The sequence below is a fragment of the Chenopodium album genome, chromosome 15 (genome assembly GCF_948465745.1).
Source record: "Chenopodium album chromosome 15, dcCheAlbu1.1, whole genome shotgun sequence".
Lineage (NCBI taxonomy): Eukaryota > Viridiplantae > Streptophyta > Magnoliopsida > Caryophyllales > Amaranthaceae > Chenopodium > Chenopodium album.
Window position 1 is genome coordinate 19,034,043 of NC_137848.1, and position 22,038 is coordinate 19,056,080.

The window sequence follows — 22,038 nt, forward strand, 5'->3', positions numbered from 1 at the left end:
TTTGGCGACTCCACTGGGGAGGATTTCTATTTTACTCTTTTCTAATATCATGTTAGGGCTAAAGCTTTGATTTTTATTGTTTAGCGACATGCTAGGGTTTGTTATTAATCTTGTTAGTATCAAGCCTAGGATCTTGCTAATATTATGCTTTAACATGATTATTTTTATTATTATTATTATTATTATTATTATTATGATTGTTATTATGTTGCTTGATGTTATATATTATTGTTATTGCTTGATCACACCTTTTATGCATGTTTAAAGGGAATTTGTACTTGTAATCACGCTTAATAAGATAATTAATAATCTTGTTTAGGCTAATATGATTATAATTCAAGTGATCGCCAATAATAGTTTTACTTGTGCATTAAATTCAACCAACATAGATAAACAGGTTTAGGGTTAACCTATTGATTGCATGTTAGTAAGAAAGCGAACATGAATACGAGAAGAATGAAGTAGAGGCCTATTATTAGGGCAGGTTCAATCTCTTTTAGGTTGGATTTGTACCCTCATCCCCGAACCCTATTTGGTTCAAGACCTTTTGGAGTTGACGATCTCATGGATCGTTAAGGGGTGTAATCTTCACCTTATGAACGGTTTACAAGTTCCTAAAAATTGTTGGTGACTCTTTTGCTCTAACTTCCTTCCTTTTGGACGCCACCATGCTTAAGTGTATGATCACAGTGGGGTTCAAGCTTGGGGTTAATGCTTGAAATATTCCCTACAATACGCGCCAACCCTTCCAAAGGTAAGGCTTATGCGCGATGCATTCGGACTCATAACCATGGACCCTATTTTGACTACCCTTATCCTTGAACTTTAGAGAACTAGAGCCGTGGTCAGATTGCAAACTCATTGCATCATATTGTGCTTATTTGACTACTTGTGCATCTCTTGCTTGTGCATAGCTTATATGTGTTTATACTAACTATTAGTTTGACTTGTGTTTAATAATAAGTCTAAATAAACTAACCAATGACTAAAGGACTTTGTTTAATTAATTTATTAATTAATTTGAGCTAATAAATATGCCTAATATCGAGTCATAGTTCTTTTGAGTCAACCCGGATTTTTATTCCCGTATACTAACAAGCGTCAACTTGTTTTGGCCTTAACCGGAGTTCTAGAAAGAAATACAAGTCGTACAACCTATGGATCTATAGCCTCGAGTTTTATCTTTCATTTGGCGTTGGTTTCATCCAATTCAGAGTCACATATCAAAAGTTATGACTAAAATACTACAGCCTGTCCAGTTTAGTGTATATAGATGAAGTCTTAACTTAGTGTTTGTACGAGTCTAATCACATGTCTAGTCACATGGTCATGACACGAGTCTTAAATATATCACTTACACTCACTAGTCAAAAGCACACACTTTGTATATGTGTCACCATGACCATATCTTAGGTCCATGCATGAGTCGTCCTTTCCGTTATTCGAGTTGGGGGTCCAATCTATTCCTAAATTCTTCCACACCTCTCCATCTACATCATCTTTCCACTCTCCACATGCTTTCTCCACACATATCATTTCCCTCATTTTTCCATGATCTTTTTCCATCTATGCATGTTGAATCGAGTTTGAGTCAAACAATTAACAATAAGTACCCATGACTTCCCTTTCCACGGCACTTGGTCCAGGAGATTAGAGAAGGGCGCTTAATCAAGGACAACACCTTCGTTCAAGTTGTACTCTTCGATAAGCCCATTAGACACAGGAAAAAGTTCGTACTAATGACTTCCCAACAAGAAGTTGATAAGTTGAGGCAAAACATGAACAATTTGACTAAGATGTTGAAAACTCTCGTTTTACAAGTCAACGATCCTAGCAAGCAACAACGGCTTGACCGCGTGGAAGAAAGCCTTAGCAAAGTTTTCAACGATTATAAGTATCAAGGAATTAGCTCGCAAGGGGTTTTAGTGGACAAGGAACTTCTTTCGTAGAAGTTCAATGCCAATGACATCCCTAAATTCAAGCCTACCGACAACCCTTATTTTCATTTAAGAGCTTTCGAGACTATAATGAGTATTAAGGCAATTGACAAGAAAGCCTTCCCTTCAATATTCTCGCTATCTCATGAAACCGTTTATCAACAATGGTTTTTCTCCCTAGAAAAGGAGAAGACCTCCTCCTAAGACTCTATCACAAACGCTTTCATTGATAGATACAAATGTAACATTCAAGTTGAGACTGACCGTAGAGAACTCGAGATGTTGAGACAAAAAGAAAACGAAGGATTTACTTCTTTCTTCAATAAGTAGAGAAAACTTCCGCTAAGATGTCGAGGTTTCGAACTTTAGAATTCGAATCAAAATAAAATTCCTTTCGACGCGGCAAGATAAAAAGTATCGCGGCGCGATAAAAACAGTTTTTTTTGCGGATTTTGTTTTTATCATATCTTTTGATCTAGAAGTTGAAATAAGTCATATAATATGTCTTTGGAAAGATCTAGAAGTCCACTTTCCAACCCAATTAGAATCAGATTAAAATATTTTGTAGAAAAAAATATATGGCCGAAATAGTAGAAGGGTGTTAATTTTGGATAGAGTTTCGTATTTCTTTCATATCTTTTTCGTTATAGCTCAGAATTAATATTATAATATATCATCAGAAAGATAATTTCAAAAGATATCCAACCATAAAAGAGTTGGATAAAAATTATGAGGCATGCAAATAATATCTGACTGTCATTAAACGTCTTTCATTTTGAATAAAATTAAGACTTTCAAAAAAACATCAAGTCGATTCACATCAAATCGATTTGAGTACGTCGAGTTACACATCGAGTCGAGCAAAAAAACATTAAGTCTTACACAATGAGTTAGTAATACTTTATCTGGTATTATGTATCACTTTTTGCAAACTAATGTAACACCTTAATATAATAATAATTATTATTATTACTATTATTATTATTATAATAATAATTATTATTACTATTATAATAAAAATTATTATTATTATTATTTAAAATGCAACATTCTTTATTGTTTTAAACATAAAAATTATATTAACATGTACAACAACCACAAATTTGAAATTAACAAATACAATAGACAATAATTTGAATTGATATAATTTTATAACATCTTAAAAAAAAATTCCATAAACACCAATTTTTTTTATTGACTAAACAATCCAATGAATAAAACAAAAAGAAAGTCAACTTCAGTTTCTAGATTAGACCACCAAATTCCTAAAGAGAAAAAGCAAAATTAACAGCCGAATGCAGCAGCTAGCAGTAACAGTCGATAGCAGCAGCTAGTAGTAACAACCGATAGCAGTAGCTAGTAGTAACAATAGTCAGCATTACCAGGCTAGCAGTAATACCAGCTAGCAGCAACATTAGGTAGCAGCAACTTGGAGTAACAGCAGTCAGTAGTACCAGGCCAGCAGATTGCAGTAGCAGCAAATAGCGGTGAGCTAGTGACATCAGCAGGCAGCAGCAACAACAACAGATAATTATAACAGCAGAAACAGTAATAGTGACATTGGTTGCTAAATATATGCAGGCATGTTTCTTGTGGCCTGTAACATAACATAAGTTTTTGTTTCTATCGTCTCTGAACTTCCCATGCTCTATCTCATGGTTCTCACTCCCCTGCTCATAAATGCAAGAGCATCCGTAAATACAATGAGAATTGAAAAAAGTAGTAAACTGATAGTCTAAGAGTAAAATAATTGCACTCTTACAATTTTATTTTTTACTTTTTTTGAAACACTCTGCCCTCTTCTTACATAGCATCAAGTAAATTGTAGACATTCTGGGGAAAAAATTCTCAATAGCTAGCTTCTAATATGTTAGCCAATTCAAATGGAATATACAACTGAATTAAATAAAGCAACCTTGTCGTCAAACTACCGTAGCAGCAAATCTTGTAAGAAACTAAGAATTAAATCCATGAACTAATAAAAGGAAAGGGAAAGAAAAACTACCAATAATTCCTACAACTATCTACTGAACATTGATTAGAATTTCACTACCCACACTGCAAACTTAAAAAGTCATATCATCCAAGAATATAAATCTACAAAAAGGTCCAGGAATCAAATTGAGATTGACCATGCTAGGAAGGTTTGCAACAATGCCCCTTAAGCTTTTCTATATAATAACATTGACTTCAATCTTATTTTTAATTCTCATTTTCCATTGTAAAACAAAGATCCTCCCTCGTTCTTTTCCCCTTTATTACAAGCTGTTAAAAGCAACTACCACATGATCACCCTATTAGTCCATCTATGAGCTTGATACTGATCTTTATATGAATCAATTTATTGGAAACCTTGCATCACCATATAACAAATTCAAAAGCAAATACCAAATAATATGTTTTGAACATATAAACCACAGAAGTTCATCTATGAGCTTGATACTCATCCTAACTTCTGACTTTTAAAAGTGTGTGCAGTCTTCCTTGGTCATTAAAAGGGACCATCACAGTATCATAACATACCATTGGTAATATAATACATTAAAATATACCTTAGATTAAGGAGCCAGGCGTGCCATAAGAGCAGCTGCAGCGTTACCTGCATTAGTCTCTTCTATATAGCTAATTGTTGAGTTGATAAACAAAAGAATCACGATTCCAATGAAGTTCTGCCAATCAGGAGGCTTCCCCTGCAAAATCATGGTAGCTTATTACCCCAATTAAGTTCCAACATGTCAAAAAATTAAGGATGACCAGCTTGTCTATAATCTTTTTTACGAACACCTTGTCATGAACCATTATACAGTATGTAATTAAAAAAAAAAAAAAAAAAAAAAAACATACAAAGGCATTTACCCACTAGTTCCCACTATTTTTTCTATACAGTATGAAATTAAATAGAGATGAGAAGATTGTAGAAGGTTAGAATATAATTCCTCAAAAATGAACCTCATATGTGATGCACAATATTCTTAAAAGCCACCTTGTTGCCTTCTGCCTACTAACCAAGCTGATTTGCTGATTATTAAATTTCTCGGTCACAAATTAGAATACAATTTACTATTTTGGCCTCACCCAAAACCTTATTAGCCATTTATCTACGTACCTGAATTCGCTCATAGAATCTAATTCTACAGCTACTAGAAAGAAAATGGCTTAATTGCACTTTAACAACACAAATGAAACTCACCAGAATCCCAATTTCTGAAACAATGCTCAATAGTTGAAATAGCAAGCAGAAAAATTCGAGAAACATAAAATATCTAGTAAAAAAGCATTGAAGGTTAGATTAAGCTTACATTTTATATGGATCAGCACCGGTGTAACCAATTGGTTTCAGAATAGGAATCAAAACCTATACAACATTCAAATCAGCGCAGTTAAATATTCATCACCCAACTTTGTTCATAGTAAGAAATTAGATTGATTAATCAAACAAATTTAAAAATCAGGAAAAAAAAAAGTATACATAAAGGGACAAACTATATCATGCCAACAGTCCTCGACTACAAGCAATAATCAATCAAGTAAGTAATTAGAAAGAAGAGGGTGAGACTGAAGACAAACTTTTTTACATACAAATTCAATTCATTTAATGTGTATATAAAACAAGATACACAAATTAGTTTCCCGATCAGTACATTTGTAAGCCACCACAATGGCAATATAATCTAGATCTACTCACCAATCCAAGTTGCAACTTCATTATTGAAAAAACATAACAAATAACAAAAATCAATTGAAAAATCACACTTAAGATGTTCTAAATTAAAAGCACCAGCTAAATTGATTGGACTACACTACAAGCATCAACAAATTAATGTCTTACGCAGTCTCACCACACAATTTTTACGGCAAGAAGTTCAAAGCGAGTTCCGCAGTTCATCACAAAATTGATTTTACACTTCGCAAACAAAATTTGGAGAATACATAATTGATTATGCAGCGATCATCAAATCAAGCATTGCAAAAAAAAACCCTAATTTATGAAATTGAAGAAAAAAAATAAGCATAAATTGGGGGAAATACCTGCAAGAATTGGCGGACCGTATAGGCACTCTGGCCAACAGCGATCTCGAGGAATTGGGAGACCATGATCTGCTTATCGGAAGGAGAGAGAATGTCTTCCATTGATTTCGAGCTTTGTTGTCAATGACGAATGAAAATTGATGAAAAGGTTGATTTGTTTAATTACTGAGAAGGTGGTAGCGGTGGAAGCCGAGGTAAGGAGGTGCAGCGTAAAGAGACGGTGAAAGCTTAATTGAGGGATGGAGAAATACCAGGGGGAAGAAATTTGTGAGGTTGTGACACTGTGTGTCTGTGAAGGTCGATTTTGATAAATAAATAAATAAATATTTTTTTTTGAAACAAAATAAATAAATATTGAGCATATCAAATTAAGTGTTTTCTTAAAAAAAAAAAAAAAAAGTGTTACAACTAAGTGTTACCTAATATTAAAGTGTTACAATTAAGTGTTACCTAATATTAAAGTGTTACAAAAAATGTTACCTAATACTACAATGTTATAAAAGTGTTACGTAAAAATCAAGCAATCATGAAATTTTTAAAGTGTTACCAATGGGTGTTACTTAAGCTCAATTTTGTAGTAGTGAGAAAAGGGGATTGAAGTAGGGGAAAGAGTACAAAATCGTGTTTGAAGTATCATGATAAGTGGACAAATAAAACACTTATCACATGCATCCATACACAATAGATGATATCATCTAGCTTAAATCATAGAACCAATAGAGGAGATCATCCAACTTATAGAAAATATCATAAAAACAATAGAGGATATCATCCAACTCATACAAGATACTCGTATCAGATCATAAAAACAATAGATGATAAAAAAAGAGGAGATAGCATCCATCGTATAGATAATATTATAGACACAATAAATGATATCATCTAACTTATAAATTATATCATCCAACTTATTATAGATGATATAATCTACACATCAATAGAATTTATTTTATAAAAATATAATTAAAAGGTCAATAATGGTGGAACCACCATTGAAGGTCCCGTAAGAAACTCATGGGTATAACATCACATGCTCATTTCTCAACCAAAATCAATGCATTTGTTATCAAAATGCTTACAATTCAACATACAATCACATAGGACAATCAATTTCAACAATTATACATCACACAAGGCCTAATAAACGGAACCCAAGGGCGATATTCTTCTCCAATTTGAGCCCCAAATCGATTTTTTGGGCATTTTTCGAAAAATCCGAGAATCTCAAGCAATTATCATACCAATTCAAGCATAAATCATAAACAATCAACAATCTTTATTTTCTCTCTCCTCTCCATTCTCTTCAATTCAAGCATAAATCATGGAAAAATAAAATGGAGGAATTTAGCAGAAAGTTGAGGAGAGAGAAAATAGGGGGTGGGTTAAAGGTGAGGGAAGAGAGAGAAAGTGAAGTAGGATTTAGGCCCTGTTCAATTCACCTTAAAAAAACTAATATTAAGTAGAAATAATTTCAGTTCAATAAAAATAAGTTCAGTTCAGTAAAATTAATTTTAGTTCAGTAAAAATAATTTCAGTTCAGTAAAAATAAGTTTAGTTTAGTAAAATTCAGTTTTCTTAAAGAAGAATTATAATAGAAAATCAGTAAAAATAATTTCGGTTCAACAAAAATAATTTCAGTTCAGTAAAATTAATTTAAGTTCAGTAAAAATAATTTAAGTTCAGCAAATATAATTTTGTTTCAGTAAAAATAATTCCAATTCAACAAAAATAAGGTGAAGTGAACGTGGCCTTAGTGGGAGTACTGTTGGTGGTGGTGAGTGGAAATGAGGGTGTGAGAAGTTTATATTGCCGTACAAATAATAGCTTGATTGACGAAATGTTTGATCAGACTGGATTGACCTAATAATTTGTGTTACCAGTATTTTGTTGGTTATGTGAAAGGGTGGGGGTAGTAATAGTCGACTAGACGTACATCAAGTTAAAGTCCAACAAAGATGGACCTAAACTCTACCTACTAACAACTAGCATGAGTGCATGACTAATACACTATATAACTTCATCAACATCAAACCAAGAAAACCAATGTATTATTAAAGCTAAGATTGACAAAGACATTTGAGTTCAATTCAAAAGTAACTCAACAAAACGATAAAGTACATCCAATTATATATTCTCACATTTTCATTTTTATTATATCTTGTAAAATAATTTGAATAACTCTTTTTTGGGATATATTACTCTGTCTAATTTTAAATAAGTGTATCAATTTAACTGACACATTTGATAATATAATATTCCCTCCGTTTTATCATATAGTTCCTATTTTTCTATTTTGGAGATTCAAAATGTTGTTCCTATTTCTATTTTGGGATAATATATAAAGTCTATTATACCTTCACTTTTTTAACTTTATTCATTGTATTTCCTAATTTACCCATGAATTTTGTGCATGCTTTGTACTTTTTCCACTTTGTCTCTCTCACTTTTATCTATGATTGTACTTTTCACTTTTATTAACGTACTTCATCCACTTTCTCCTCTTATTTCTTAAATACCGTGAAAAAATACAAACAAGAACTATATTATGGGACGGAGGGAGTACTTTGACTAATAATATATTTAATAGTCTAATAGTAAAAAAAAAATTAATAAATATTATTCTTGTTTAGGGTGTTTTTGTCCCTCGGGAGAGTTACAACTCGAAGGCTGGTCCGGCTGGCTCTGTACCTGCAAAATCAACGGAGACTCCGGTTGGGTGGAGCTCCGCCTCCAACGGTCAAGTTAGTAACTTGAAGAAGGATAAAAAGAGCGGAATTTAAGGTGGGGATCTGCTTGGATTCCAAGCTCAGATATTCTCTGATGTGAGAGAAAATGGATGTAATAAATGATTGTCAATTGTCCCCAAAATGAGGGAATATCTCCCTATTTATAGGGTCATGGGGAAAAGTGCCCTCCACTAGGTCAGTCTGACCTAGGGCAGGTGGGCTGCGCCGCAAAAGTGCGGATTTGGGGATCTGGGCCCTTGAAGGCCGCAATTCTGAGAATTGATCTGGGAGTGCCACGTGTCAGCTGGGGATTGGTCAGAGGTGACTTGCCAGCCTTTGACACGTGGCAGGCCCTCATTGGTCCAAGTGTTGAGGGTAAAAATACCCCAAACAATTCTAATAAATATTGTGAGTAATCCAATAGCATTTTATATAATAGCAATTACATGTAGTTAAATTAGTCAACATACTCTCTCCGTCCCAATTTATTTAACACGGTTGATTAGTACAATGTTTAGACATATTAATTGACTTTATAATTTTGTTATGTAAAAACTGTTATTACTTTTTTTAAGTGTTACACTTTGACTTCTTTTTTTTTTTTTTTTTTACTATTTATTTATTGGTTTTGACTTGGCTATCTAGTTAACAAATAAATTACAAATGTTATTGTATAATATGTTGTTCGATTCGTCTCAATATATACTTTCATAATATCATATTCTCTATTATTTTTATTAGCATATAATTGGAGAAAATAATGGTCAATTTTGTGCCTCCATATTAATATTTGGTCAAAGCTTAACACTTACAAAAAAATTACAGAGGGAGCTCATCAATAAAATTTAACTACGATAAAAGGTAATTTATGTATATATAACCAATTCACATTAACAATTTACATCAATCGCATCAAAGTTCCATGTTTTAAGTAATATGTAGTAGAATTCACTTTCCAAAGTATAATAATAATAATAATAATAATAATAATAATAATAATAATAAGTAGATGTTTCTCAACCTCATAATAACATCATGAACTCCAAGATTAAAACATTTTACTTTCCAAAGCCTTCATGTTCTACGTTTCGACCACGATAACTTCATTCCATGCACAACAATTTTCTTGGTACGTCGTCTCCCGACCACCCCTTGACCTTTGTAAATTAATATTTATTCACACGAGTGCATGTTACATCTAATTAATTACGGAGTAACATAGATTTTGTATCATTAATATATCTCCATTATTCACCAAAAAACATAACTTAGGGAGTATTAATTTAATGTAATTAACTATTTATTTGAAACCAAGACAATAATTAATAAACAAAACATCATACTAATAATAATAATTAACAACCTTATAATATTATGTTTGACATCATGATATCATGATCATTGTTAATTTACCCAATATACTCTTTATGTACCCACCCTTTTTCCTTTTTTTTTTTATTTTTTTTTATTTTTTTTTTTTTTTGTAGTAAGATTGCTTCAAAAACGTTGAGACACTGACATGTGGCGGCGCCGGAGGTGTTGGGGAGCAACGATCGAGATTAAACCACCAAGAGGAGGCTTCATTTTTGACCGGTAGATCATTTCATCGTAAGGTCTACGGTAAAACTTGAAGTATGGAAAGAAAGCTTCTCTAGACTTTTCACCCTTACTAATACCATGGCTAGCCGGGGCCGGTGTCTCGCGCCTCCCGAACAATGCCGCCGCAGGGGAGTGGAGGAAAGACGGCTTCGGTGTCCGAGGTAGCTTAACCGAGGCGGTATCGGCGTTGTGGGACTTTTGAGGGAGTGGTGTAGAAGGGATGAAATTCTTCCTTAATAGTTTGTCACCACCGTTAAAGTTGTTATAACCGCCACCGCCACGTGGAGTTCTATCAATGGGTGATGCAAAGGAGAATGAACGAGGATTGGGGCCCAAGATAGATGACGTGGAGTTTGTTGTTGTGGGGCCTACTTTGGAAGATGAGGTAGTGTCACTAGTGAGGCTTAGGTACCACGGTTTGAGGGAGTCAAAGCTGTGAGATACGGTGAAGGAGAACCGGGACGAGGCGCACGCGCCGATCTTGGCGGTCGAGGAGTGAACCGGGATAGAGGACGAATCGAATCGAAGAGAAGCGGCTCTTGGGTACATGGAGAAGTCATTGTAGTCTAGGGTGATTGAGTCTTCGAAGTCTGTTGAGGAAACTATTGTGGTTAAGTTTGATAGCTCCACAAATGGGCGTACTCCCTGGAAATTAGTCAAACATTTTCATCATGTTAAATATACCGTACAAGCTGAAAGAACATTAAGTTAACCGTATATATTAATCTATAATTAAAGTTTAGAATGTATACACTTCGTATATTCAAATAAAATAAATTGAATCAAATATAATTTAAATTTATGCTAGAGGTTACTATCAATGATCAAAACAAAAATATAAATTAGGACAAATTATTGTACTTATAGACTTATACTATTGATATTTTATTAAAAATGTACAGAATATAAATCTCCCCCAAAAAAATGGTTTAAGTTTGAAATTTTATTAATTAATCAAATGATTAAAAATAAAGTGATGATTTTATACTATTAATAAATCAATTAAACAAATTTACTACCTTTCTCTTTAATTAAACAAACATATGTACACCAAATAGGCAATAATGTGTCCATATTTCTTGATACTAATTGGTGTTATTGATTATTAATTCATTATGCTAAAACATCCTACTAGTCATGTGGCCCTCATACAGAAATCACAATGCACAGTAACATGCAAACAGTAAAAAAAACAGCAACTTCATTACCCAAAAAGAAGCATAAAAAGGAAGAATGAAATTATCTAGGTTGGGTAAACTTTGAACTTCGTGAAGGTTAAAAATAAAACCAAATCAACCTAACAAATTTGACTACTACGGAGTACTACTCTTTTTTTCCCTAAAAGAAGCATGATTATGAGCCTACCACTTAGGAAAAAATCATGACTCTTTTCAACGGTTATGATTGGAAGATAATTCCTAGTTACAACTCAGTTATTTCGAAAAAGTTTTTATGTGGTTTAAAAAAAAAAATCTTCTTTTTTATTTTATTATTTTTTTTTATTTTATGGGTTCAAATTAGTTTCCCTCCTTTACTATTCAATGTTCATATTCTACATGTGAACCCAAAAGGCTTTATAATCATTGGATTTCAATTCCACAAACGGCTCTATTCTTCCTCTTTTTACTTTAGCAAAGTTTGTTTCAACGTCTTCTCTTCTTCTTGTCCACTAAATTGACTTTACACCATTTTAATTGCTCCTCAATTTACCACCTCACTATAGAATATTACTAAACTTATGTTACATATATACGGAAGGTTTTATTATTAATATGAGGTAGAGTTCAAATTTAAGATACTATATTCATTATAGTGGTGGGCTTAAGATTTTAAAGATAGAGTGCCGATATTATAGTCATAAGTTGTCAAGATATTGGAAATTTCTCCCAACAAGAGTATATTAAACATACATAAAAGCACTATATTCATAAATTTCTCCCAACTAGAGTATAGAAAACGCATACATCAAAGCTTTTTCTTACGGTGGAAGTTAGTTGACACTCCAAAGTGACTTACATTTTAATTTACGTTTAAACATACTCCATATCTCATTAAATGTGTTTAAAAATTTCTTGATATTAAACATTCATCAAATCTCAATACATATGCATCACTATGTAAAAGATGCATGCTAAAGGTCAATAGGCAACTTTAGGAAGTCTTTAAATTAACATTCCCCATAAACAATATCAGTATTACTTTTCATGTGTCTCTCATTCTCTGAGTCAAGAAATTTGCTTTTATACTTTTACCATCTTAAATCATATTGTAATTACATATTATAACAATATAAAAATAATTCAATACTAACGTAATTACATAAACAGAATATAAACATAGAATTACTGAAATGAGATAAGAATGAAAGGAGTTGAAAATGAGCAGTAGTACCTTCCAGAGATACTGAAAAAGAGAAGGAGGGTCAATGACAAAGGCCTTATGAAGACGAGCAGGATAGTACTCGGCCACAATCTTCAGTGTTGGGAGCACTATATTCATAAATGCTGATGCTGATCTGAAAAAGCCTGCATTTTCACACCCCCTATCATTATACTATACCACACACTTTCCAATGGCCCCCAAAACTGAGAATTTTATGTTCTGTTCTGAACTTATCTTTTGTTTGCTTTTGGTTACTCTCCAATGCATTAATTAGACTCTCTTCGTCCCACAATAATAGCCGTGGTGTACTGAAAATGTCTCATCCTAGCCCATTGCTCGTATTACACATAGAAGTCTTAATTCGGATTAATGGATTGAGTTTGATCAGGTCTAATAGGCTCAAGTCTAGCTCAAATTTGAATTCTAAATTGGATTATTTTTGGGTTAGATTGAATCTAGTTAAACCAAGTAAGTTTTTGACATATCTAATCACAATGGAACAAAAATCCGTTTACTTATAATAATTTTAAAATTAGAGAATCGGAGTTGAATATGTGAGTATTAATTTTGGGTATTGGTATTATTCTTTTGAATAAATGGGGAAGTGAAATTATTCCAAGTAACCAGAGAAGAAAAAGTGTCAGAGACTGAAATTGACCAATCTTAGTATATAATTATACAGTATAAGTTTCATAACATTCCATATATGCCCTTGGGAAACCAACCCATAATTCTCTTAACCAGGATAAAAAACAGAGGTCCAAACAGCGACCTAACAAGGGTAATCTGGGAAATTTCTTGTTCCCCCAACAAAATGCTGGTCTTCCGACATACCAAAATTTTGCTTTATTCAGATTTTTATTTTTTATTTTCTGAAAACCGTGGTATTTCATATATTATTTACTACTTTTCTCAATAAATATGCAAAATATTTATTTTTAGGCGTGCATCGTGCTCTTAAAATAAATGAAATGAAATACATGAATTTTATAGAAAATGAAATATCTGCAAAAAGTAATAAAAACACTGCATTATTTTCTAGAATAAAACAAAAAGAAAGAGGGAAGAATTAATTAAAGCGGATGTGGGGAATCAAATAAAAGGTTGGTGTATCAAATTTTAAGCCTGATAATCCAGATTCAGCCTTTTTATGAAGGGAATCAATTTAAAATAAATGACTATTTTACCCTTTTTAAAATTCAAATGATTTTTTAATCACAAAAAGTAACTATGTAAACCCGGATTAACCAACTTAATTGATTGGCGTCAACAAATTTAAATTGTAAATTTGTGATCAATGGGAGGGGAATAGTTTTAAACTAGGCTAGTCCACTAGCTTAGTTTATGTAAATGATTATTTTATTTTATTTTAAGTTCAAATATTATTTTAATCGGAAAAAGTAATTATTTAAATACGGATTAACCAACTTAATTAAATGACATATACCATTTCAAATTGTAAAATTGTGATTAATGCGGGAACGGTTTTAAACTAGGCTAGTAAGCCGACTATTTCAACTTTTTAAGTTCAAATATTTTTTAATCACAAAAAGTAATAATGTAAACCCGGATTAACCAATTTAATTAATTTACATGGGTTAGTTCAAATTGTATTCAACGCGGGAAATGTAACAAAGAAAAATACGAGTAATAACTTACTTGCATCAAAAAGGATAACAAATTGTTCAGTGTTTCTCTGCATTGTTTGGACTGCTACTTCAAGCGTGAATACCATTAGTCGAGTAAATCTGTAAAATTTTAAAAAAATTAAATTAAGTTAATTTAAATTTAATGTAAAAATTTTCTAAAAAAAAAAATGAAAAAAGAAAGTAAAGAGAGTTAGGTGAGCTTACAGTTTCTGAGAATGGAACTTCTGATAATCTTGCTTGATTCGGAAAACCTAGGAAATAAAGCATTAAGCTTAGTTTATTATTTAAAGCCTTGAGACTTTAATTTTTCACAAAAATAGAACTAATTTAAAATAATAAGATAAAAACTAAAAAGATGCAAATAAATTCAAAAATAAAAAACAGAAATAATAAAATTATTGAAATAGAAATTTACCATAACCGGTCTGCCTTCTTCATCATGACCCGCTACATATGCTATTCCTTCCGCCAACTCTCCAGAAAACTCATCCGCTATTAAATTTTCTACAAAAATAAAATAAAAAAATAAATTCGATCCAAAAATTGAATAAATCATTTATTAATCATGTTTTAATTATATTCCTTAAAAATGTTGAATTGAAGTGACTTTTTATGGTTAACTTTTTCATTTGTTTTTCTAGATAAGAGTTAAATTTGAAAACGAAAAAAAAAAAAAAAAAAAAAAAAAAAAAAAAACAAGCAAAAGATGCTAAAATTAGGAAGTGATTAAATCAGAAAAGACAAAATTAGTAGCCGGAGGAGAGAGAAAGGAGTTAAGTTAAGACTAACCAGTTCCAATAGTATCACGCCACGTTAGACAAGCCCTTAGTAGTTTGGCTGCCTTCTTCACATTCTCCCCTTTCACCTTCAAAAACCTCTCCACACACGCCGTGTTGCAGAATTTCTCCTTTCGTAACCAAACACAGAAAATATAATTAGTTGCAACTCGTATGTGAGTTATTTTCGTAAAAATAGAAAAAAACAACGTTGTAACAAAAGAAAAAAGAAGGGAGTGTAATTACTTGTTTGAGAGAGAGAGGAGATTGTTTTCTGAGAATGTGAAGAACAGATTCAACTTTCGTTTTCTCTGTCATAATTTTCCCCATTAAATAACGCTGATCTTAAAATGAAAGCACAAAAGCAGTGAATTTGTTTGTTCGTATGATTTATATTTATGGAAAAAAACTTGTTTTTCACGCAACCATTGAAAAATGAGAAAGAACTACGAGTCTTCTGAGAAATGAGAGGAGAGAGAAAATGTGTTTAAGTGTATTATGTTGGGTTTGATTGAGAGAGAAAGAGAGTTGCGGGCAGTGACGCAGTAGAATGGCAGTGGTATTTATAACAAAGCCGACTTTATTAATGATAATAATAATAATAATAATGGGAGTTTGAGTTAAGTGGGATGATTTAAATTTTTAAATGTTGGTTAGTTTAACGTCAGTTTTATTTGACGTCTATACTCTGTATCATCGGATGGCTTATACTAGACTTTTTTTTTTTTTTCCTTTTTCCATAACAAAATACATTTTCAATTCACTTTTAAATACACATACAAACACTTCTTATTACTACGGAGTACATTTTTATCAATGCGTTATTTCAATTATAAATATTCTTTTTATGAATAATTGTGAAAATTTGATATTAATATTAATAAATTGAGTTGAATACAATAAGATCTCACATGATTATATTTTTCTTTAACTGTAACTTAGCAACTAATCGAAGTGGAGTATATAAAATTATAAATAGCGTAAAAGTAAAAGTGTTGCATTTATAAGAAAATGAATGGTGTACTTTATACTTTATTTAGGACTTGTTTGACATTATTTTTGGTTTTCAGTTTCCTGTTTTTTTGAAAACCAAAAATCAAAAACCGGAAACAAGAAAAAGGTTTTTTCACTTTTCTGTTGTCAATTTTCAAAATTATCATAATTTTAATAAGTTTATATAATTTTTGATTCATTATGGGACATATATCATATACTTTTAAAAAACAAAAAACTAAAAAACAGAAAACCACAGTAATGCCAAACGAACCCTTAGTTTTTTGTTTTGGTTCATTTGACTTTGTCTAAATTATTTTATTAGAATATTAGTGTAAACCAAACTTATGTTATTTGTGTGAATTTGTATTTTAAAAATTTTAGGAACTTATTTTAAATTTGTCTGAAATTCTTTTTCAAACTTATTTTGTTTGAAATAATATAAAATAAGTTAGTTAAAATAAAATGTAACAAATAGACCCTTACTGGTAACTCTTGATTTATGATAGTAGAGCGACATACTCCGTAATATTTTTTTTTTAAAAAAAAATAAAATAAAATAAAATTGAATGAGTAAAATGTGTAGATATTGTGAGATAATTAATCTAGAATATAATAAACTAAAAAATCAATACGTCAATAATTTAATCAAGCACACTAATAATTAATTTCGGCACGCCTACTTCACACACACACATACACACACACACACACACACACACACACATATATATATATATATATATATATATATATATATATATATATATATATATATATATATATATATATATGTATGTATGTATATAAAATAAAAAAATAAAATATAAAAAAAATAAATAAAAAAACCATTAAACCATTATGCTAAGTGTGCCCTAATCAATTTTTAATGTGCCTTAAATCAATTTTCCAAACAAAAACACCTTATAATTGAATCTGAGTACACTCTGCAGAAACGGGAAAATAACTACGGGTTATATGTGTGACCATATTACCTACTGCAGTAAAGCGTTATGCCTATAGTCTAAGGTGAAGTCTATTGTCTACCCGTTATAATGTCATCATTAACATGCTTTTCCCTCTTTTATTTCCAACTTTTGTTTTCTAAGATATGTTGAATCTGATACAGATCTTATATGTATGTGAATTAATATTATCCATTACATGTTGAGATGCATACACTGTTCCCTGCAGTGAAAGCAGATATTGTCATATTCATTCAACATTGTTTCATTGAGTATCAAATTCATAGTCAACCTTCCCATTTCTCAAACAAGCATACCTTTATGTGTCGACTTAATAAGGTGCTATCATCTCAAAATTTCGCTTTATAAGTATAGGTGTTTAATTATAACACTTTTTTTTTTACCAAACACAGCTTGATCTAGTGGTAAGGTTTGCATCTTACAACCTTGGGGTTGTGGGATCAAATCCTACTAAAGGCATTTTGGTGGTAGGGATTCCCTTACTCTTTCCCTCCACTTACAAATAGGACTTGTGAGAGGTTTTGGCCCAGTAAGGCCCTTTGTTCAATAATGCTGCAACAACTACTATTTTAGAAAATTTCACATATATTGCAACATTTTCTTATTTGCACATGATTTCACTCTTTTTCTCTCTCCTCATCATCACGTGGGTCTTTATCTTTTTCCCTATATATATCTCTCCCGTTCTTAAAATTCGTGTTTCCTCTCCATGTTGCAGTATGGGGGGGGGGGGGGGGGGGAGGGGGAGGCGGGAGAACGAAGGAAGTATTACGAAGTCATTTTGTCCATTTTGTAGAGAAAATGTGACGAATTGAATTTAGCTTGTAATTAATGTACTCCCTACGTTTTATAATAATCGCAATAGTTTAATTGGTACACATGCGAATGCACAATTTTGACCATTAATATTTTGTATTTATATACTCTTTCCATCTCCTAATATAGTTCTCATTTACCAAATTTCACGGGAACTAAGAAATGAGAGGAGAAATATATAAAGTACATTAAAAAAGAGCAGAGTGCAAGAAATGTGAGTCAGTGAGTGGACCACAAATAATTACATTTAAAAGATTAAAGTACATGCACATGGGTGGGGCACAAATATATAGAGAAAATATAATAGGGTATTTTTATAATTCGATATTCCACACCCGGTTGTACCATCATATGCATGGTACACTTAGGCCCTGTTGTGCTCACCTTATCTCCACTTATTTCAAGACAAATAAGTTAAAATAGGGGTTAATAAGTTCAGATAAGAAAAGTTTTGAGAAAATAAGTTCAGATAAGTTGTGATAAGGGTTAATGAGGGCAATCCAAGTTTAATTTATAATTTAAATAAGTTCTAATAAGGGTTTATAAGTTCAAATAAGATCATATAAGTAAAAATCAGGTGAATAGGATGCCAAAAAAAAAAAAAATCAATAAATTGTAAAGAACATGGACATATATAAAGAATATGTCATTGTTTTGTAAACGCGTATGTTAGTTACTGAATCAATAACATAATACTAAAACAGACACCAGGAATGACACCTGTCAATTCCTGGTGTAGTTTTTCCCCTCCAAAAAAACCCTTCCCTTTTTTGCTAAAATCTTCTTAGAGAAGTTTGGTATAATATAAATATTATAAGATTGTTTCAAATATTTTATATGTATTTTCTATAGTGAACTAGCTTAAAGCCCGTGCCATGCACGGTAAGTCTAATTTTTTTAAGAAAATTAATTATATCCAACAAATAAAATTTGATAAAACATACAAATCAAATACATAAAAATAATAATGTCATAATCTATATTAAATAGGCAAAGCAACAAATTATCTAAAAACTGGATTTTTTTTTGTCTGCCCAAACTCGAGAATTTATCAGGTGGGGCTTGATCAGATCTAGTGGCCATGTTAGTGAATACTTATTTATAAATGCGTATTTAATAAATATCAAAAACCAATCGAACAACAAACTAAAATCTCCACTAAAATTATTAGTAAAAGTGCAAACATACACAAAATTACAAATAATATATCACCTTTTTATCAAAAAAAATCATTTGTTAAACACAACATTTATTTTATAGCTATACTATACTCTATAAATCAATTTATGATAATATGTACGTATAGTAGTAAAATTTCATAAACAAAATTGTAATTAACTTGAATATATAGTTATATTGTATTGAAATTGAAATAAAATATTAGCTAGAGGTATTTGAAAAAAAAAATAAAGTGATGTTTTAAAGTAGTTTATTTATTATCTATTATATGAATCAATTTATTATAACTTTTTTTGGCAAAATTTAATAATACTCCATTTATAAGATAGTTGAAAAAGAGTTGATTTTTTTTTTTTTAAGGAAGTTGAAATAGTTATTTAGGTAAATGTATATGGAATAATCATGAACACCGAATAAAAAGGAATATATATTTGTCATAAAGATAATATAAAATATTTGGAATGATATTATTGTAGAATCAAATATTAACAAAAAAAGGGTTAAAAAGGAAAGGGCAGTTTTGGAGGCGAAAAATAACACCATAATGTGACACGTGTCACTCCTGGTGTCTGTTTTAGTATTAAGTTATTGATATATTCCTTTTAGTTATTACTCTGTTTTCCATAAATATTACTCTGTATGACAAATCTTTAATACATCATAATTCTTTTTTCATTCAATTGATTAATATAATTTAAAATGATGAATCCATTAAATAATAGATTTGTACTACACAAATTATTATTAAATGGGAATTTTGATTTTTTTTTTTTCAATACTTTAATTGGTTTCTTGCCTAATTCTAATACGAATAGCCTAATAAAAATATGAAGGGAGTTTAGCAACACATATAGCATAACATTATAAACACTTTATCTATACATGTAATCATGTAAGATAATTTGATTAAGTTCTTTGTATTTGTATCTCCAATACTTTCATATAGTATCTAAATTTAGGGGAAAAAATGACTAAGTATCAAAATGGGGTTATCATTATTCCTGCCCGTTAAGTGTAATACACAATTTTAAATACTTATTTGATTAAGAAAAAGAAAATTTTATACTAATTTATCATTAAATTTCTAAAACACTTATATGGTCTAACATGTAGATATAGTTTTAATATACGGAGTACTCATTTGTATAACTGACTCTTTCGTTATATTTCATGCTTCATTTCATTGTATAATACACGCAAAATAAGAAGATAATAAATATGTTATAAATGTATTTTATCTATGCTATTTTTTAAGGGTAATGCTATATGTAGCCATAGGGGGTATATATAAGCATTAAATACACTCTTAGAAATTGTATAAAATTAGAAATTCATGACAAAAACACGCGTAAATCAGTGTAATTAGTGTTTATATTTTTATGATTTCTTAACTTTTTACGATTTTCAAGTGTAAATTTATTACAACATTTTCTATTTTTTAATACACTTTTTTTTATTGATTAAATTTAGTGAATAACCGTGCATGGCACGGGACCTAATCTAGTTTACATTATAATTTTCTCACTAAAATTAATTTCTTCAAAAAATAATTCAAGATTTCATTTTTAAAATTTCAATTTTCGAAATATTTTATTTCGGTCATATTTTTCCACCATTAATTTATTTCATCTTAATAATGATCATGCGTATTTCTTGTGATGTTGTTTATACGATTTAATAATATTTTTCATCGGAAAGCATGATGTAGTTCATATTTGGTTGAAATATACAATAAATTATTAACACTAAATTCTTTCCATTAGTCCATTATAATATCATATAATGATCTTTATTAGATCTCTTCATAAATTGTTTAAATGTCCATGTTCTTTTATAGTCATTGTAATGTATTTTTTATAGTCACACAATGTTTATTACTTATTGTAAAATGTTAATTATTTGAATTTATCTTTGGATAATGCTTGGTAAATATAAATAGCATTCAATTACAAAATGCTATCATGTTCTTTATGAGTATTCCAAAGGTTCTTTAGATTTGAAAATTAATCATTAATATTATTGTCATCATCAACCTTCATGATTTAAATAAAATATATGCACAATCATTAGACGATAATTAATTAAAAAAATATATAAAATTAATAAATAATATTGAAGATTATTAAGTGACAAATTCAAAAATATATTGAGAGATGAATTCAAATAACTTAGACCATAAGCAAAAAAAAGAACAAAAACATTGAAAACATAAAGGATAAAAACACATATATATAATACCCAAAAGAGTATAAAGGTTAAAACAAACGAACATGAGTATTAAAAAACATATATTCAAGTAAAAACATATAATTTGTATGTTTGAAACACAAATAACATTTTTAATCTACATACCTTAAAGCATATGTTATAATGTAAAAACATATAGTTCATATTTAAAGAACATAATGATCAAACTAAAACAACATATTAATTCCAATTTAAAAAGTGAATATGGATCGAAAACCTAATCAAGGAAAATTCAACATAATCCGAATTGAAGAGCATAACCTTCAACTTTAGAAAATAACACAAATTCTGAAAAAATGAAAAAACTAGAATTAATTGATTATTACTCCCTCCGTTTTAAAATACTTGCTTCATTTCTCCATGTGCGGAAATTTAGGAGAAAGTAATAATATGTGAAGGTAGTGGGATAGGTGAAAAAATAAAAAATTGTAAAAATCAAAAGTAGTTGAGAAAATTGGAGGAGAGAGAATATTTTTTTTTTTTGGTGAACGCGAAGGGCAATCCCCAAAGAAAAGAGAAATTACAAACTAAGAAAGAAAAAGCAACGGAAATAAAGAACAAACAAAACAAAGAACAAGACAAAAAAAGAACAATAGAGCTATAATTTTCCACAAATAAACTATCAAGCATTTGAAGGCACCATCCAAAGCTTCGTCACTCCCCACAAGTCCTCCAATAAAACGGTTCGAAGATCCTTCGGGACCGCCTCAAAGAAGACT

At 30.6% G+C, this 22,038-nt stretch overlaps 1 protein-coding gene and 1 long non-coding RNA gene across 2 annotated transcripts; both read right to left on the bottom strand.

The window, feature by feature from the left end:
* Positions 1-3,072: 3,072 nt before the first annotated feature.
* Positions 3,073-6,252, bottom strand: LOC145582042 (uncharacterized). Its single transcript, XR_014099732.1, has 4 exons — positions 5,967-6,252; positions 5,237-5,292; positions 4,490-4,627; positions 3,073-3,607 (listed from the first exon to the last, which is right to left on the bottom strand). It is a non-coding gene; the product is annotated as an uncharacterized LOC145582042 (long non-coding RNA).
* Positions 6,253-10,057: 3,805 nt separating this feature from the next.
* On the bottom strand, positions 10,058-15,518 carry LOC145582044 (uncharacterized). Its single transcript, XM_081639077.1, has 7 exons — positions 15,345-15,518; positions 15,112-15,229; positions 14,738-14,826; positions 14,527-14,573; positions 14,333-14,421; positions 12,683-12,816; positions 10,058-10,936 (listed from the first exon to the last, which is right to left on the bottom strand). The coding sequence occupies exons 1-7, from the start codon at positions 15,426-15,428 to the stop codon at positions 10,190-10,192; spliced, it is 1,308 nt and encodes a 435-aa protein (XP_081495203.1). The 5' UTR covers positions 15,429-15,518; the 3' UTR covers positions 10,058-10,189.
* Positions 15,519-22,038: the final 6,520 nt, after the last annotated feature.

Coding starts and splice junctions, on each gene's coding strand:
- LOC145582044 (XM_081639077.1), bottom strand. CDS start 15,428: ATGGGGAAAATTATGACAGAGAAAACGAAAGTTGAATCTGTTCTTCAC. Junction 15,230..15,344: donor CTCCTCTCTCTCTCAAACAA/GTAATTACACTC, acceptor TGGTTACGAAAG/GAGAAATTCTGCAACACGGC. Junction 12,817..14,332: donor TGTTATCCTTTTTGATGCAA/GTAAGTTATTAC, acceptor GTGAAAATGCAG/GCTTTTTCAGATCAGCATCA.